This window comes from Macaca thibetana, chromosome 15 (genome assembly GCF_024542745.1).
Source record: "Macaca thibetana thibetana isolate TM-01 chromosome 15, ASM2454274v1, whole genome shotgun sequence".
In the NCBI taxonomy this organism is placed as follows: domain Eukaryota; kingdom Metazoa; phylum Chordata; class Mammalia; order Primates; family Cercopithecidae; genus Macaca; species Macaca thibetana.
Genome location: NC_065592.1, coordinates 25,869,574 through 25,887,267, shown reverse-complemented (window position 1 = coordinate 25,887,267; position 17,694 = coordinate 25,869,574). Strand labels below are relative to the sequence as shown.

The 17,694-nt window shown below is 46.2% G+C and overlaps 1 protein-coding gene across 1 annotated transcript in view; it reads left to right on the top strand.

Annotated features, from left to right (window-relative positions):
* ZNF618 (zinc finger protein 618) overlaps positions 1-17,694 on the top strand; it is a 562,788-nt gene that overhangs the window by 475,505 nt on the left and 69,589 nt on the right. Inside the window, exon 3 of the mRNA XM_050760987.1 lies at positions 10,026-10,069. Coding sequence (XP_050616944.1) covers positions 10,026-10,069 — 44 coding nt within the window. The remainder of the gene's footprint in view (positions 1-10,025; positions 10,070-17,694) is intronic.

The window sequence follows — 17,694 nt, the reverse complement described above, 5'->3', positions numbered from 1 at the left end:
GTCGGGCGTTCGAGACCAGCCTGACAGACATGGTGAAACCTCATCTCTACTAAAAATACAAAATCAGCCAAGCGTCATGGCACATGCCTATAATCCCAGCTACTCAGGAGGCTGAGGGAGGAATTGCTTGAACCTGGGAGGTGGAGGTTGTGGTGAGCCGAGATTGCACCATTGCACTCCAGCCTGGGCAACAAGAGTGAAACTCCGTCTCAAAAAAAGAGTTTTAAAAAATAAAAACACCTCACTGGGCCTGATCTAGGAAAAACCTCACTCTTTTTGAAACAACATTTAGAACACTTTCTGATCCTGCCCAGCTCGGGGACTAGAACACACATTAATCAACCAGAAACTGTCATAGTACCTGTGGGATTCATGTGCAGACTGAGGCCTCCAGCCATGGTGGCACCTGGTGCCCTGGGATGGGAACCAGACTGTGCCTTGGGTGGTGAGTCCCACATAGCCCTGCAGGGGAGGCTGCTGCCTCCACCTCTGCAGATTTCCACCTTTTCCGTATTTTTATTTTTTATTTTTATTTTTATTTTTTCGAGATGAAGTTTTGCTCTTGCTGCCCAGGCTAGAGTATAATGGTGCAATCTCGGCTCACTGCAACCTCTGCCTCCTGGGTTCAAGTGATTCTCCTACCTCAACCTCCTGAGTAGCTGGGATTCCAGGAGTCCAGCTGGCTAATGTTTTGTATTTTTAGGCGAGATAGGGTTTTGCCATGTTGGCCAAGCTGGTCTTGAACTCCTGACCTCAGGTGATCCAGCCACCTCAGCCTCCCAAAGTGTTGGGATTACAGGCGTGAGCCACCGCGCCTGGCCCCCTTCTCCTTGAAACTTCGTGACTCAGGCCTCAGGTTTGGAGGTGAATTATTCTATTCCTCCATCCCTCCCAGGGGCCCAGGTCTGTGCATGAAGGAAACCAGGCCCTCTGCACATAGTCTAAGACTGGCAGGGGTTTCTCAATAGCTGCTGCAGTTTATTTAAACAACAACAGCAACAAAAACCTGTGTTCAAAGAGCAACTAATATGTGCTGGTGTCTTGCTGGGTGTTTTCCTCATATTATCTCAGTTGATCCCTGCTGCTCCCAGTAGCTCTCAGTCCTGCAGCTTTCTCTCCTCCACCACCTTCCCCAAACCACCATCATCTCTTCCCTGGAAGGGGACACTGGACTCTGTGCTGGCTGTTGCCTCTGGTCTGCAAACTGCAGCTCGCAGTTGCTTTTGGGGTACACATGCCTTCCAAGTCCATCCATAAGCTTCTAGCTCCCTTAGCCTGACTTACAGGACTTACTGATTCCTGACTGTTGACAGTGATGTCAAAGACAATGATGATGATGATGAAGACTGTATTAGGGTCTGGATCCAATCTGCATGGCTGCCTATCAGAGAGAGGAGAAGAATCCACCTGTACCTGGAAACTCACAGGAAGCAGACAAGACCCACACTGGTTCCATTCCAGGGACGCATGATTTAGTTTTAACTCTGGACCTCAGAGAGCCAGGGTTGGGAAAGAAAGAAAGGCATCAGAACCGAGAGGCATAAAGAAAGTGGTAATTTTCCCTGGCTTTCCCTCGTAGTTGGAAACTTGGCCAGTCAATCGCGATGTCTCTGGGGCCTCCTGCGGAGAAGATGCTTAGACCTGGTTTGGGGATGGTCTTCACATTTCTGTTCCATGGAACGTTGTGGCCACTCCGCAGCAAATAAAAAGGGGAAAGATCAAACCATTGTTCCTTCCCCTTCAGAGCTGGAAGCTACCAAGTCCAGAGGGAGGTGTGGGCCCCGGCCTGGGGGTCTAGTCAGGAAGTCCTTGTATGAGCCTGTGCATGTTGGGTGGGTTGGGCGCTTCCTTCATTGGTGAAACCTTCAGAGAAAGCTGCAGTCCAGCGAGGCTCAGGGACCTGGGCTTCCCAGCTGAGCAAGGTGGTGCCCTTTTCCTCACTGCCTTGCATGAGGTGCGTGTTGCTCCCTGTCATCCAGCCTGCGTTAGCTTCACCTGCATCTAGAGTTTCTATTGCCCCTGTTGAGTGTGAGCTCTGTGCTCACTATTCCAGCATCCCTTCTCAGAGAAGCTCTTCCTGACCCTGAAGTCTGTTGGATCCTCTTGTCAAAGATGCTGATGGAACCCAGACCTTTTCCTTCAGAGCACACATCTCAGGTGGTAATTATAAACTGATAGATTGAAGCCACTAAGTCGTCAATGCCTGTCCCCTTCACTGTTCTTGTTGCTGTTGTGTCCCCAGTAACTATTTTAGTTCCCAGCCCATAGTAGGCACTTACATCGTAATACATAGTGGTATTTGGGTGAGTGAATAAGGAACCAGGTCTGATTCATCTTAGCATCCTCCACCAGCCAAGGCCTTGCCCAGAATCACACATCTAATAGGAAGTTCATAAATATTTATGGAAAAATGGCACAAACCCATGTGAGTTCCAGTTCTTTCAGGCCAGGGTCTTCTCTGGCAGCCTCTAGCCACTCCTCAAGCTTGGAACCTGGGGTAGTCAGTGGCTTTGAGTTACCATGTTCAGTTGGGAAAGATAACACAAAATTAAAAGCCAAGTACAATGTGTTAGACACATACCACTGAGTATGATCTAAGAGGCAAGGTCTAATTAGAGAATTTATCATATATTTGGTTTCCCGGGAACAGAATCCTCTTTGTAACTTGCAAAGCTCTTTATAACTTTTTCAGCATTGGCCCTGGCACTCTTAAATGGCGTTTTTTAGGGACACCTGGTGAAGAGATGCTGGGGCTGCCTGTGCCTGAGTTGGAGCTCTGTGGCTAGACAGAAAAACAGTTCATCCATAAGGTTTGGGGCTAAGTTTTATCCATTGGTTCCATAGAGGAAGAGCCAAGGATATAGAGGAAATAGCTGTGGACTTGGAGTGAGAAGATGTGTGAACCTTGGCCAAGCCATTGGCGGTGGTTTGGCCATGGATAAGTCACTTAGCCCCTCCAGGTGCTTGGTTAATTCTTGGTCAAAGGGGCATAGTTAAACCACAGTGTTTTCCCCGCAGGGTTACTGGGAAGATCTCATTCAGCATAACTATCTGTAAAGTACTGTGCTGATGGTTAGTGTTCTCGTGTGTGGGAGAGATGCAATTCCATTTTCCTTGGTGCTAAGGCCCATGATTTTTGGAATCTTCCTTGACTCTTTATCTCATACCCCACATCTTATTTACCAGCACCTACCAGTATATTCAGAACTCAACCTTTCCTCACCCTCTTCAGTCCCTGCCACCATCATCTTTTCCATGGACCGCTCCGTAGCCCCGCCAGCCTCCTGTTTCCCCCCTGGCCTCATGGTCCCCTTTCAACACAGCAGCCAGAGTGATCTTTCTAAAATGGAAGTCAAATTATGTCACTTTGCCAAAAACCTTCTAGTGGCTTTCCAGAGTAGAAGCCAAGGCTCTTCGGTGGCCTGCAAGGCTCTACATGAGCTGACCTCCATGATCTCTCCTCCTCTCGTCCTCACGTATTCTGCCCCAGGTACCCTGGCATTCTTGCTGTTTGCCAAGCACACCAGGTGTGCTCCTGTCCTGGGGTCATTTGCACTGGCATCCACTTTGCCCCAGACACCACATGGCCAACTCTCTCACCCTCTTACAGTGTTCACCCAATGATGCCAACCTGACCACCCTACTTAAAATTGCAGCCTGTGGCTCCTCCCTTCTCCCCAGCATTCCTGACCACCCTATGCTTCCCTGTTCATGACCCCCCCACCCGCCTCCCCCACACACCATAGAACTGATAACTTTCAAGCCTGCTATATGTTTTACTTATTTATTACGCCTTATGTTAGTGTCTCCCCTCACTTGAATGTAATTGCCGTGAGGTTATGGATATATCCCAGCTGCCTACAATGATGTCTGGCATGTAGAAGGAGCTTAATTAATGTTTGTTGGATGAATGAGTGAATTCTCCTTGAGTCTTGTGCCTCAGTGGGAGAGACAGAAAGTTATACTTTAAGGTTTGGGGATTCACTGGCTTTTGGAAAGGAAAGAGATATATAAATAAGGCTTGAGTTGTTTCAGACCAACTGTCCTTTAAATATGAGGGGACACAGGGTAGAATCATCCTCTGGGCAGGTCCTGGGTTGGTGGATGCTTCTTGCACGCGCAGTGCCCCCTGCAGGCCTCCAGGTTAAATGCAGTTGGTTGCACCCACTACTGAGGCCACATATCTTCCTGCAGGGTTAATTGTACCAGCTGGTTATTTAAAACAATGTTGATGTTTGTACTAACATATAAAAATATATTAAATATATATTATGGTGTCATGTGTATTTGGTGGTTGTGAATGTAACATTCAAATGAATTCGTAAGCTACAAGACTTCAGAGGGCATTTGAGCATGCAGAGAAACTCCCATTTCTTTCTGGGTTCACGTTCGTGCTTCCCTTCCATAAGGGTGCAGAGAAGCCTGAAAAATACCACTGGGCATTCAGAATTGTCCCCTAGTGGATTTGAGGTCATCTACCTAGAGCCCAGCAGAGTACTTGCCACATAGTAGGGTTTCAAGAACTATCTGCTGAGTGAATAAAAGAATAATTATTTGCAGTCAATTGATAGATTTCATTCAAGCATGACTGCCAATGGACCATTCATCTAAGCAACCTCATTATCAGTATTTTTTGAGAAACAGTCATAATTAGCAGATTCAACTATATTTGCTGAGTATTTGCCCTGTGCCAGGCCCTGAGCTGGGTGCTGCTGACACGGTCATGTGTGGGATGTGGCCTTTGGAGGAGGGACAACATGCACCCCGGAGGGGTGACAGACGCTTCAAGAACTGCAACCCCAGTCCCAGTCCCATAAAGTTGGTTGATGTCTGTGTGTCAGCAGGGTTGGGAAAACAATGAACAGGGACAAATTAAATCTAGCTGGGGGAGGAGGGAGCCATTCAATTCTCTAGAGACCAAGTAATTTTTGAGTTGCGGTGGGGGAGGAAAAGGCAAAATCCTAATTATAGCACTGTGAAAATGTGCTGCGCCAGGTCCATCCTGAGCTTGGCTAGCTGAGGCGCCATCTTGGAAATGCCCCCTCCAAGATGGCGGCCCCCCTCTGCCCTCACAGAGCTAGGAGGTCTGTGAGGCCCCCACATTTGTGGCACCTCAGGCTCGGCTCTCTTATCGAAGAAAGGCATTTCATTCTTCGAGATCAGGCAGCCAGGACCTAAGGAGCTGTTTTTCCTCCATTGTGCAAGCATGACAAATCATTAATTTTTGATTGATTTGCTTAGAATTATGGGCGCCCCAGCATTCTTTCCGCCGCTGAACAGCTGTATAACAAATGAATATATCAGTGTGCACAAAAGATTGGAGATCTAAGAGAAGCAATTACATTGGCCACCCTCCCCCACCCTCACCCCTTCCCGGGCAATGAAGGGAGGAAATTTTTACCAGAAATTCCTCAAGTGGCTTACAAAAAAAAAAAATGCCATTTTATAATTGAATTAAATCTTTATCTCTTCATCTTTTGCAGCAGGTTTTTCCAAACACACACTGGTTCCCCCACGTGCGTGGGTTCTATCCATCCAGGAGGAATCTTTAATAATGAAATTTCAACTTGTGTGAATTAAAACCAAAATGAAAAAAAGGAAAAAAAGAAAAGAGCAAATTCTACCCCTCCTTTTGACCTTTTTTTTTTTTTTTTTGGTTGCTGCTATTCCTTTAAGATTTTGGAACCGTACCAGTGCACTAAATGTGACCTCCATAACTTTTAAATTAAGAATTTATGCTGGCTTGAAATTTATGAAATATTTCAGCATTAAAGAAAGCCTTTTTCCCTCAGGAAAATTGAGCAATAAATCACAGCACTGTGGATTTACTGCCCTAGAGCCAGAGAGAGATAGGATTTTTTTTTTTTTTTTTTTTTTTTGCTTCATTCTGAAAAAAAAAAATGTAATCATATAAGACAGCTTAGCTGCTATCCTCCCACTCTCTAGAATTTTTAATTTCAGCTGTTTCTGCTTGGATTTATTTCCAATATTCCTGCTCGGCTTTTCAATTTCCTCAGTTATTAAATTTTAATTCAGTGCATTAGCATTTAAATTAAAAAAGGGTTTATTTTATCGAAATCGTTGGCCAGCCCCCATCCCGGAGCACACGAATTGCCTGTTTCTGCCATTTGCACAAAATGTGAAATGCAGCTAATGTCTTACAACTTACATTTGCACAAATTTAGAAATAAAATTTCTGGGTTTGGAATAATATTTTCTTTCCAAGAAAACCCTTAATAAGAGAATGGAAAAGAACAACTTCACATTCATTTGGGAGGGAAGAAGAGGGTCGAATGAAACCAAAAATAGCCTTGCCCAGGTCCTGAGGGGAAACTGGTGAATAAGAATAGGTGGGATGGGGAAGCGGGGACAGCACCCTTATGCGGGACTGGAGGGCTTGGATACACCTTCACCCCAGCTTCACGAGAGTGAGAAGGAGGATCTCCCTGGGGTCCTGCTTATTTTATTTGCCATAGAGTGGTCTGATTAAGGTTGGGTCAGTTCAACATGGAGTGGGGGAGATGATCTGTTTTAATCTCCTTTCCCTGCCCCCATTTTTTAACCTATGGAGAATCTGAGGTCCAGAGAAAGGAAAGAGCTTGTCTAAGGTTCAAAATGAGACTCAGAGCCAGGCAACAAGCTACATCCTTAAGAAGCACCCAGTCCAGTGGCAGAAGATGGTGAAACAACAGCAGCTGCAGTGGGAGTTTCCATTACCTGAGTAATGACTACGTATACCAGGGCTGCACTTAGTAGTTTAGTGACATTACTGTCATTCTGACTGCACCATTGGAGAAGGCCTTCGGGCTGTGGTGGTCTGGTGGCCAGTCATGAGATGCTGACTTGCAGCTTGGGATTTGGGGAAGACCTTGAGGCAGAAGACCCATGGTCCAGCCCAGGCTGGCTCTGCGACTCGTTCGTCTTATACATATCATTCTGTTTTTCTGTGCCTCAGTTTCCTAGACCCAATAAATAGTGGCGTCTATAACTATAGGGTTGTCAGTGATTATTTTCATTGTTATAGCCAAGCACTCACTAAGTACTTTTACGTGCTATTACATGTTTTACCTTATTTAAGTTATCTCGCCTCTCAAGTCAGTCCCGTGAGATAGGGCCTGTGATTAGCATCTTGCCATTTTGCAGATGAAGAAATCGAGGTCTTGGAAGTACATGTGACTTGCTGAAGATCACAGTGCTGGAAAACGCAAAACCAGGACTTGAACTCAATCTAACTCTAAACTCTGTTCTCTTAAGCTTCAGTTCAAATTGAGACTCAGGTCAGATTACACAGGGTACAGATGAGTTTATTGTTTAGGTTGAATCATATGAAATTGCTGATGTTAGAACATTTTGGCCTCGGCACATGGAAGCGTCCGAAGTTCAGCTTAATCCACTTGGAAGGAATGGCTGTGATGTATTTGTAAGGACAGACCACACCGGCCTGGCGTGTATGGAACTCCACCCTGGGAGCTGGTGCTCCCAATACAGTGGGCTTTGGCTCTCTCTTCATGGTGTAGCTGGACTTGGCCAGGTGCACATGCTGTGATTGCCATGTGCTGTGATACTGAGACATGTGTCTTGGACATCTCCCACTGAATGCATTGTCCATCCATATCCCAATGAAGCAACTCTCATCCGCCACCATCTGAACATCCCACACCCTGACCAGGTAGAACTCTTTCCTCTAGTTGCCCCAGTTTCCCAGCAGTACCACCTGAGTCTCTGCGAAAGTATTCGACAACTCTTTGAATATTTTTAGCACTTTCTCTTTGTTTTATAAAATGGGTGGAAAACAGAAACACGTGCAGCTACCAGTAACACAAAAGCCGAAGTATTCACTCAGTAAAAGAGAAACAAAGGTGGAGATTATTAGGCATGCTGAAAACAGAGACTCTTATCCCACACTCTGTCACATGTTTGCTGCACTCGAGCTGGTCAACTCTGTGTGAAATTGTGAAGGAAAAGGACAAAAATGACAACTTTAAAAGTGTGTGTGACATGCTAAAAATACACGCACAGAATTAAGCCTGAAAGGCAAGAGATCCATTTGGGAGTTGACCATTTTTTTAAGCTCTCTGGGGCAGAATTTCCACCCATACCACTTCTGCTGCTTATGATGCAAACATTCAAACAACTTCAGCCTGTTCACTTCACATACAAGTTTTGAGGAATGCAAGATGTCGGAAAGAGGCCGTAATTGATCTGTTATTTTGCTTCCATTGAAATGATATGCAAACCGTTTTCTGCTTTCTTGTTTCTTCTGTTGAAATAATACATGAGCAGCTCATTAATTTCTTCCTTCCCGACCTCACATTTCTCCCTCCCTATTCATCCTTAACCTTTCCCTTTCCCTTTCCCTTTCCCTTGTGTGGGAAATAGGAGCTGTTTGATGTCACCCCATTTCCCAGTTGGCTCTCCTGAATATCGGTGGGAAGTAAAATGCTCCATAACTGAGGAAGTTGGACTTTGGGGTGACCCAGTCCTGAGCTTATAGCTGTGGGACTTTCAATAAATAAATTATTTGACCTTCTGTGCCCTTGCTGTAAAATGGGGATATTATGGGGTGGAGTGGGGGAGGACCTATGGTGAGGATTAAATGAGAGAAGGCGTTAATGTCCATATCCTAGCGCCTAATGGGAAGTTCTCTATGGGGAGCAAGTGTGGATGCCTGCTGGGACCAGACAAGGGCTGGGTGATTATAAGGCAGGAGGAGGGGATGGAGACTGGAGAACCAAGTATGTCAGCTCTAGCTGCCCGTCACCATGTAGGACTGGGTATCACAGGGTTATCCAGTTTAATAAGAGAAGGTGGAGATCTGGCCTTTTTTCAGTGCAATTCTTTTATTTTTATATATTGCCAATTTGTTTGAATCGAAGTCCGCCATCTGATTTTGCCAGTTTGCAACTTCTCGTAAACACTCATCAAAAGGTAGCTGCTAGTGTTTTATTTCAGATCCTCAGTCCATCCTCAGTCCTGAAATTCAAAGAAACTTGAAAAAGTTTTTATAACTGATGAGGCAGCAGAACTTGACCTGAAGGGAGAAAAGGCTAGTTACGGTCCTGATGGTTGTCTTGTTGGCATTTATCCTACGTAGGGTTACCTATGCATATGTTTTACGATAGAAATAACAACATGCTTGATTAGCAGGGGCTCTGCCAGGGTTGTTTCAAAATATAAGACATAGGGCTGTACATTACCTTTCTAAAATTGGAAAAATTCTGAATTTGGAAACAGATATGCACCTGAATTTCAGACCTGTATTATCCTATGATTCTTATTAGAAGTGTTTTGACAAAGGCTGGGAATGCATCTTCAGCAGGCGGTGATGGAGGATCTAGACATTGTTCCCAGGTCTGCAACCTCTCTGTCAGCCTCTGCATTGAGGTCCCCCTGAGCACTGGTCCAGGAGTCAGGACCCCTGGAATTTTTTTTCATGAGACTTCAGGCAGCTCCCTCTGTGCCCAGGTCCCCAGTCTCTGCATCTGAACCAGAATTTTATGATTCCTGAAAATTTCATTTGGTTAGCTTTATCTCCCCCTCCCCCCGACACCCAAATAAAAGAGATTAAGAACTGGCACTCTCTTGCCTTCTGCTCATAGGGTTGGGGGAAAGAATATTTTAACGTAATAGGATTTTTTCCCTCTGGTTGGTAGGAATAAATCTACAGCTACTGTTTTATTGGAAATCCCAGCTGAAAATAAAAATGGTGCAATTCAATCTCAGATTTAGCTGGTTACTTACTTTTCACTGAGTCCCCAGGGCAGTGCAGTTGCTGAGTTTGTGTTGGCACTGGGTGCTCAGTGGGATTTAAAGGGCCAAGCAAGTGGGATTGCGGGGAGGTGTCCTGACTCCCTCTTACCACTGGGTGCAAGTTTGTCCAGCCTGGAGGAGCGGGACAGGGGCTTGTGGCCAGCTCACCCCACAGTCTGAAGGCTGGTATTCAGTGGGAGCTTGGCGGGGTGGCAGCAGGTCGAGTCTACGTCTTCTGCCTTGGCTGATGTAGGTGTTTTGGGTTTCTTTTGCAGGCTGACGGAGCCAGTGCAGCCGGAAGGAAAAGCACTGCGAGCAGGTACACTCCCTCTCCTGCCCCCAGCTTGTCCACCCACTGACTCAGGTCTTCATGACTAACAGTTACCACTCTCTGGTCCTCACCTTCCCCTTGAAAGGATGGATGGTCCAGGCCAGCCCTCCTTGGCAAGAAGTATCCAGACTTCCCCAGACAGTGTGAGGTCATGGAAAGCATTTTCCATGTGGGTACCTGTGACCAGAATCCAAGGATGGTTCATTCCTGAACTGGCCATTGGCCGCTCAAGTTGAGAACTTAGGAGTGAAGTGTAAGACTAGGCAGAAAGACCTGGGCTGGAATTCCATCTGGCCTGCTGCATGGCGAACTCCTGGGGCAGCTAGTCCCATCCTTGTCCAGAATCCATTGGCCTACGTGCTAGTGTCATGTGCTCCTCTCTCTGAACCAGTCATGCCAAAGCAGGGGATGGGATACTCTGATTAGCCAGGGTGGAGAGGGGGTGGCCTGTCTCACCCTCAAGGATGGTAGGAGAAGGGAGGGGGGGTTGTCCCCAATGGAGAACTGGACTGTTTTTACCAAAGAAGAGAGAAAGAGATATCAGACAGTCCCAAGCTATGGACATCATGACAGGTGTCACAGGTAGGTACTAGGTAATGTTAGCACCCATGCTGCTGCTGCTGTTGCTGCTGTTCTGTTGGGTAGAGCAAGGCTACCATGGCCATGTGACCTTTATTTGGGGCTTTGGAGGCAGAAAGAAGGTAAGGGACAGACAAGAGAGATGGCTCCCCAGAACACGTACATAAAATCTAGAATCGATCCTAGGGTTACCTGTTAGAGCTGAGGGTCAGATTGTGAATGCCAAGCAGAATAATTTGCCCGTTGGCGTATGGAACACTAGTTCTTTAAAATGTTAATGGATTTTTTTGTGTGGGGAAAAAAAGGGTTCTTTCTGTGGCCCAATAAGTTCAGAGGACAGCGGGTTAAACGAAATTAAAAAGGTTTATTTGCTGTGGGACTTTCCAGATCTTTTAATATGCTAATGTGTGTGCTTGAGAAGAGACAGGCAGAGAGAGAGAGAGAGAGAGAATTATGTTTAGAGAGTGAGAAAGAGAATCATATTTCTCAAACTTCTTAACCATGGGACCCCTGTATTGAAGTTCATTGCATTGAGCAAATGTTCTTTGGAATGTACTTTGAGAAACCATGGAAAGATACTGACATTCTCTGAGCAGGAGAGTAATGCGTTCAGCTTGGTGTTTCAGGAATACCACCCTGGCAGCCGTTTGTTGGGTGGATTGGAGGCTAGTAGAATAGACGCCATGGTACCAGGCTGGAGGTCTCTGCAACCCAGAGACCTGTGTTGCGTGGCAAATATTTTACGCTTTGCAGGCTGTATGATCTTTGTGGCAGTTCTCAACTCTGCCATTATAATGCTGAAGCAGCCATGGCGATACATAAATATGCCCATAAATGGCCATAGTTTGTCAGCCGCTAGTCTAAACTGACTCCTACCTGAGAGCCTCTGCAACTGCTGTTCCCTGTGCGTGGAATGTTCTTTCTCTGATCTTCCCATGATGAATGTCCTTTCATCTTTCAGATCTGGAATCTCTTCTACCCTCAGGGAAGCTTTCCCTGACCCCCCGTATCAAGGTACCTCCACCGCAGTCTGTGGTGTGTGGCCTTCATAGCCTGTTTATGCTGTTTAATTATTTCATTTTCATTATTCGTTATTTCATTCCCTTCCCTGTGTTCCTTTTTTTCTGTCTCTCTGAGAGTGCCAGCTCCATAGGCAGAGAACATGTCCGTCTTGTTCACTGCCGTGGGCCTGGCCCCTAGCAGGTTGTCAGTACGTGTTTATGGGATGGGCACACTAGATGAGATGGAAGAAGATGTGCGAGTGACATAGAGACACGGAGTGTGGAGAGGAGCAGGTAGAATTCAGAGATGGTGCACTTGGGCCTGTGGCCACTGGGGGTGACCCATGTAGCCAGCAGCTGCCCAGCATTTTGTGTTTCTCTCCTGAGTCCCTAGGAGTGGAATTTGTGTAAGAACAATGTGTGAGGCTGTGGCCTGCGGGGCAGTAGCAGTTGTCATACCAGTGCCTGTAAGTATTTCTTGGATCAGGAAATCAAGACTGGAAGGGGCGTTGAGTTTGTCTAGACCACCCTGTCATTGTGCAATGGGGAGATCGAGGCCTTTGGGAGGAAGGGCCCTGCTCGGGGGCATGTAATGAATGAGTCAGTGGCTGTGTTGGGCCGTGAACCTGCCAAAGCTGGTGCTTTCTCCACTCCTCAGTGCCGTGCCCAAGTGAGGGTCTAGACAGCCTCTCCCACTTTCCTCCCACTTTCACTAAGCACCTGCTCTGGTAGGCCCGGTGCTGTATGCTATGAACTCAGATGGGTTAGATGCTAATTTATTCACCTAGTCAGACATTGAGTGTCTCCTGCATGACAGGCACTGTTCGAAGTACTACACTGAGTGAATGAAGAGACAAAGCACCACCCACCCGTCGTCAGTCCTGTGGGAATGTGGTCTGCCCTCACTCTCTGATGCGTGAATCTCTCCTACACGAGCATCTCTGCCTGGTAATTGTAGCCAGAGAAGAACAGGCAGGTTTTCCCACAGTGGCTGCCTGAAGCTCTGAATTGAGTATTATCCCCCTAAGGCTGTAGTTGGTGGAAGAATGCTGAGATTGATTAGAGATGCCTGCCCAGTCACAGGAGGGGTAGGGTGGCATGTGAGACATTGACTTGTTCTCCCTGCTAGCCTAGCCTCTCTATCACACATACTCAGTGACTGAGCCCCTGTGTTACTACCATGGTGCCAGAATATGCATTAGGAAGAGCCACCCAAACCTGGGGTTGTGTATGGCTTAAGGTGTAAAAACAGACTTTTTAATAGTAATGACTACCATTTGGTCAGCATTTCTTTGTTAGGCTCTGAGCTAAGTGATTTATGTGTATTAATTTATTAATTTTTCTTTTCTTGGAGACAGGGTCTCGTTCTGTTGCTCAGGCTGGAGTGCAGTGGTGCAGTCTCTGCTCACTGCATCTACCTCTCGGACTCAAGCAGTCCTTCTGTCTCAGCCTCCCGACTAGTTGGGACTACAGGCATGCAGCACTACCCCTGGCTAATTTTTGCATTTTTTTGTAGAGCTGGGGTTTCACTGTGTTGCCCAGGCTGGTCTCAAACTCCTGAGCTCTAGCGATGCACCCATCTTGGCCTCCCAAAGTGCTGGAATTACAGATACGAGCCACCGCGCCCAGCCTCATTTTTTAATTTAATGTAATCTTTGTAACAACCTCATGAGAGAGATACTCTTATTATTCCCACTTTACAGATGAGGAAGCTGAGGCACAGAGAGGTTTACCGGCCCAAAGCTGCCTAGGTGGAGGTAGGCAGTAGAGCCAGAAAGTCTACCCGAGTCTGACTTCTGTGATGCATACACTTACCCACCACGCCCTTCTGCTTCTTGGTAGGAAAGGATCAGTTAATACATATTACAGGAGCCTGTTTGGGGCCGGGAACTGTGCTGTAGGCTGGAGGCCTATCAAGAAGGTGGGACTCTGGAGGAGCTCACAGGCAAGTTTATAGATTCTGTGATGAAAACCAATCCTTTGAAAGACTAACACACTATTACTTATATAGTGACTAGATGTTCAGTCTGAGAAGTGAATTATATGTTAACCGTCAAGGGAACATTGTCGGGCCTGGTGCGGTGGCCCACCCCTGTAATCCCAGCACTTTGGGAGGCTGAGGCGGGTGGATCACTTGAGGTCAGGAGTTTGAGACCAGCCTGGCCAACATGGCGAAACCCTGTCTCAACTAAAAAAATACAAAAATTAGCCAGGCATGGTGGCACGCACCTGTGATCCCAGTTACTCAGGAGGCTGAGGCAGGAGAATTGCTTGAACCCAGGAGGTGAAGGTTGCAGGGTTGCAGTGAGCCAAGATCATGCCACTGCACTCCAGCCTGGGCAACAGAGTAAGACTCTGTCTTAAAAAAAAAAAAAAAGAGAGAACATTGTCGGTGTAGTGGCCTTAGCTGACACCACTGGTGATTTGACCATGGCCAGGTGGGATTTCGATGGGTAGCCACTTTGTAGAGCATTAGAGCTCATTTAATCCCTGCTTCAGATGGAGAAATGAAGGTCCTAAGATTCCCCAAAGTCAGAATGAGGTTAGATGGCTCTGGGCGGAATGACCTTGAAGGACCCCCAGCCCTCTAACGTGGGCCTCCAGCCCCAGCTATGCTATGGCACACTCTGCTACTACACCAGAGCCTGCTTTCATCCCAGCGCCTTCCTCTTGGCCTGGAACACATAATGTTATTTCTCCAGAGGGCTTCTGGCTAAACCCCAAAATCAACAGCATGGGCTGCTACGGAATTAGTGTTAAATTGAGGGGACAAGGAGAGGTGGTGTTTCTGATCTTAAGAAACAACTGAATGTGGTTTGGTTTACTTCCCTGTAACCCAAACTGGGTCGATTTTACAAGACCAGTGATCCCAACACTTGAGGTTAATGTCGATCTGGTGTGCAGGTTACAAATCATGTAGCACAACTCCAGCCAAACCCTACTTAAGGGTCAGGGGGGCTGTGGGGCCTTAACTTTGGAAAATTCTAAAGGAAATGCAGTTTTTGTAATCAAGTAAATGATTTGTAATCAAGTAAATCAGTTATAGACTTGGTGTAATAAAGAATCATATATAAATATATATATATTTTTCTTTTGTCAGCTGAGGATTTTCAGAGCCGGAAGGACTGTAGAAAATGTAGTCCAGCCCTTTCATTTTAGAGATAAGGAAATCTGGGATAGGAGAGGTTAAAGGGCTCATTATTTTGTTATAGGTTGCCCAACAAGTGAACAGGGTCTTGTAGACAAGGATATTGGGGAGGAGAATAAGAAAAACATCAAATCTCATCCATTCATTCCACAAATATTTACTGAGTGCCTACTAAGTGCTTGGCACTGACCTGGGTGCTGGAGGCACAGCAGGGAATGAAACAGACAGAAATCCCTGCCCTTGTAGAGCTGATGTTGTAGTGGGAGTAGAGCAGCTGTAATGAATACGTAAAGTATATGCTTGTTAGATGATAACAAGTGCTGTGGGGGAAAAGCAGAGGAGATCGGGAGAGCCGGAGACAGTGTTGCCTCTCTAATTTGAGCATTCAGGGAAGGTGAGTCATGAACAAGGATCTGAAAGTTGAGGGGCCAAACCAAGCAGTCATTTGGGGGAAGTGCATTCCGGGCAGAGAGAATAGCAGGTGCAAAGGCCCTGGAGCTGGAGTAGCAGCAAGGAGGCCAGTGTGGCCACGGAGGTCCCTGGAGACCATTATCAGGACTTTGGCCATTCCTGTGTGTGAGATCAGGAGCCACTGGGGAGTTTGAACAGAGAAGTGGCATGATATGATTTGGTTTTAAAAGGATCATTCTGGCTGCCAGGAGGAGAATAAGCATCAGGGGATAAGATGTGATGATAGGTGTTGCCAGGGGTTCAGGACAGACAGGACCTTAGACGGTAGGCTTAGAGCTGAGTTTCTGAAGGGCTATTTTTTTTTCAGGCCTGAGGACTTTAAGTTCAGCAAAGGATTATGTGTAGCCTGCATCCAAAAATGCACAGCCTTCTGCTTGGTTCTTGGATGGCCCCAGAGTAGAGCAGTTGTACTCCTGTGGTCCGCATTCTCCATGCCCCCCCTGCACCCCCTGCCTGGTCTATCAAGCATCTTCCTCACCATCTCTCCAGTCCTGCTAAGGGCCCAGCAGCCTAGTGCAGAATGGAGGAGCCCAGACTGCCTGGATTCAGATTCTGGCACTGTCCATTGCCTGGTTGTGTGACCTTGGGCTCATTACCTAGCCTTCCTGCATTTTGGCTTCCTTATCTGTAAACTGGGGATTATACCAGTACCTCCTTCATAGTGTTGTCAGTAATAATATATATACCCTTAGCACAATGCCTAGTTCAAAGTAGGTGTTCAATAAACATTTATTTTTATTATTACCGTGGTGGATTCTGGTTCCTAGGAGTTGATAACGTGGGGTGACATTGATTTTTTGTAGAGCCTGGACATTGGAGAGAGGGCTGAAGGGAGGGATGACGATGATGGAGCTCTTATTTGTTGAAGGCCTACCATGATCCAAGTATGTGTCTTATTTGATCTTCCCAGCAGCCCTTTCAGATAGTGACTGACATCCCTCTTGTTCAGAGGGAATTGAGGAATAGACTTGTCTGGAGTCACCCAGATGGTAAAATGGCTTTCAGTGTAGCTAAGTCTTGTTCTTTAATTAAGCCAAGATTTTTCACTGGTGGACCATTTTATCTGATAACCACATGTGTGTGGCTGCATAATTATTTATATCTTCTTCTTGTTTACCATTTTGGTTTTCAGCAGTAAAATAAAAGTAGCCCTAAACAACGCAATTTCATTTGCACAAAATTTCACAGCAGTACAGATTGAGTATTCTTAATCCAGAAATCCAAAATGCCCCCAAATCTGAAACTTTTTGAGCACCAACATGATGCTCAAAGGAAATGCTCATTGGAGCATTTCAGATTTCTGGGTTTTGGATTAGGGATGTTGAACCGGCAAATAAAATGGAAATATTCCAAAAACTGAAAGAAAAAAAAAATAATCCAGGTACTTCTGTCCCTGAGTGTTTCAGATGAGGAATATTCAACCTGTAGTCAGCCCAGTGCTAGTCAATGAACGGTATGGTATTAGCAGAATGAATTGAGAACTGGGTATGTTTTGGGAGGTATCTTCATCTTGACTCTAGATTTATGTTCCTATTCCTGGAGTTCAGATTTCATTTCTAGAAATGTATTTCCAGAAATATTCTCACCCTACCAAAATTCGGGCAAAGTTTGTCCACAAAAAAGTCCTAAATTGCAGGTTGAATGGGGGCTCACATACTTATTCCAAAGAGGCCAGTTGGTTTTTTGGTGGGCAGAGTTGACTCTGCTTAATAAGTTACCATTCAACCTAGGCTCTGTAAATAAGGCAGATTCTTGAAAATGTATATGCAGTGTTAGGTTTGGCCTCTGGAGACAGCCACAGAAATGCAAACCACAATTCACGTCCATCAAAATCTGTGAGTTGTTTGTGCCAAAGGGCACTTGAACTTGGGGTGGTCCAGCAGAGGGAATTGGTGGGGGTCTCTGGGAACTCAGTCCTCCCACTCAGCACATGCCCCCCACGTATGCTTCTTGAGCAAAGTGAGAAAGTTATTGTGAACCTGTGGCTGTTAGTTCAGAGTGTTCAGAATCTTGCCTTGTCCTGAAGCACAATATTGAGAATGCTAAGTAGGAGGACCTGACCTAGTTGCTTCTTGAGGCCTTTAATAACAGAGGCCCTTGATCTGAGAAGGCAACCCAGGAAATTTCCACAACCTCACCATCTGTCTGACTCTGCTGACAAAAAAAGAACATGCTCACCCTTGGCTTGAGCACCCTCCAGACTCCATGTGGAGTGTGACAGTTTACAGCATTGGGACACCTCAAACCCACCTTCTTGATCACTCCTGCCTGCCTGTCCTGCAGTGGACTTGGCTGCAGTGTGGGTCTCCCATCTCTCCTCCTCACTGCTGCATGGAGGGTGGCCTTGCCCCCACTCCTTTTGTTTTCATAGGGGCTAAAAATTCCTCTTCTGCTTCCATTTATGAGTACTCCAC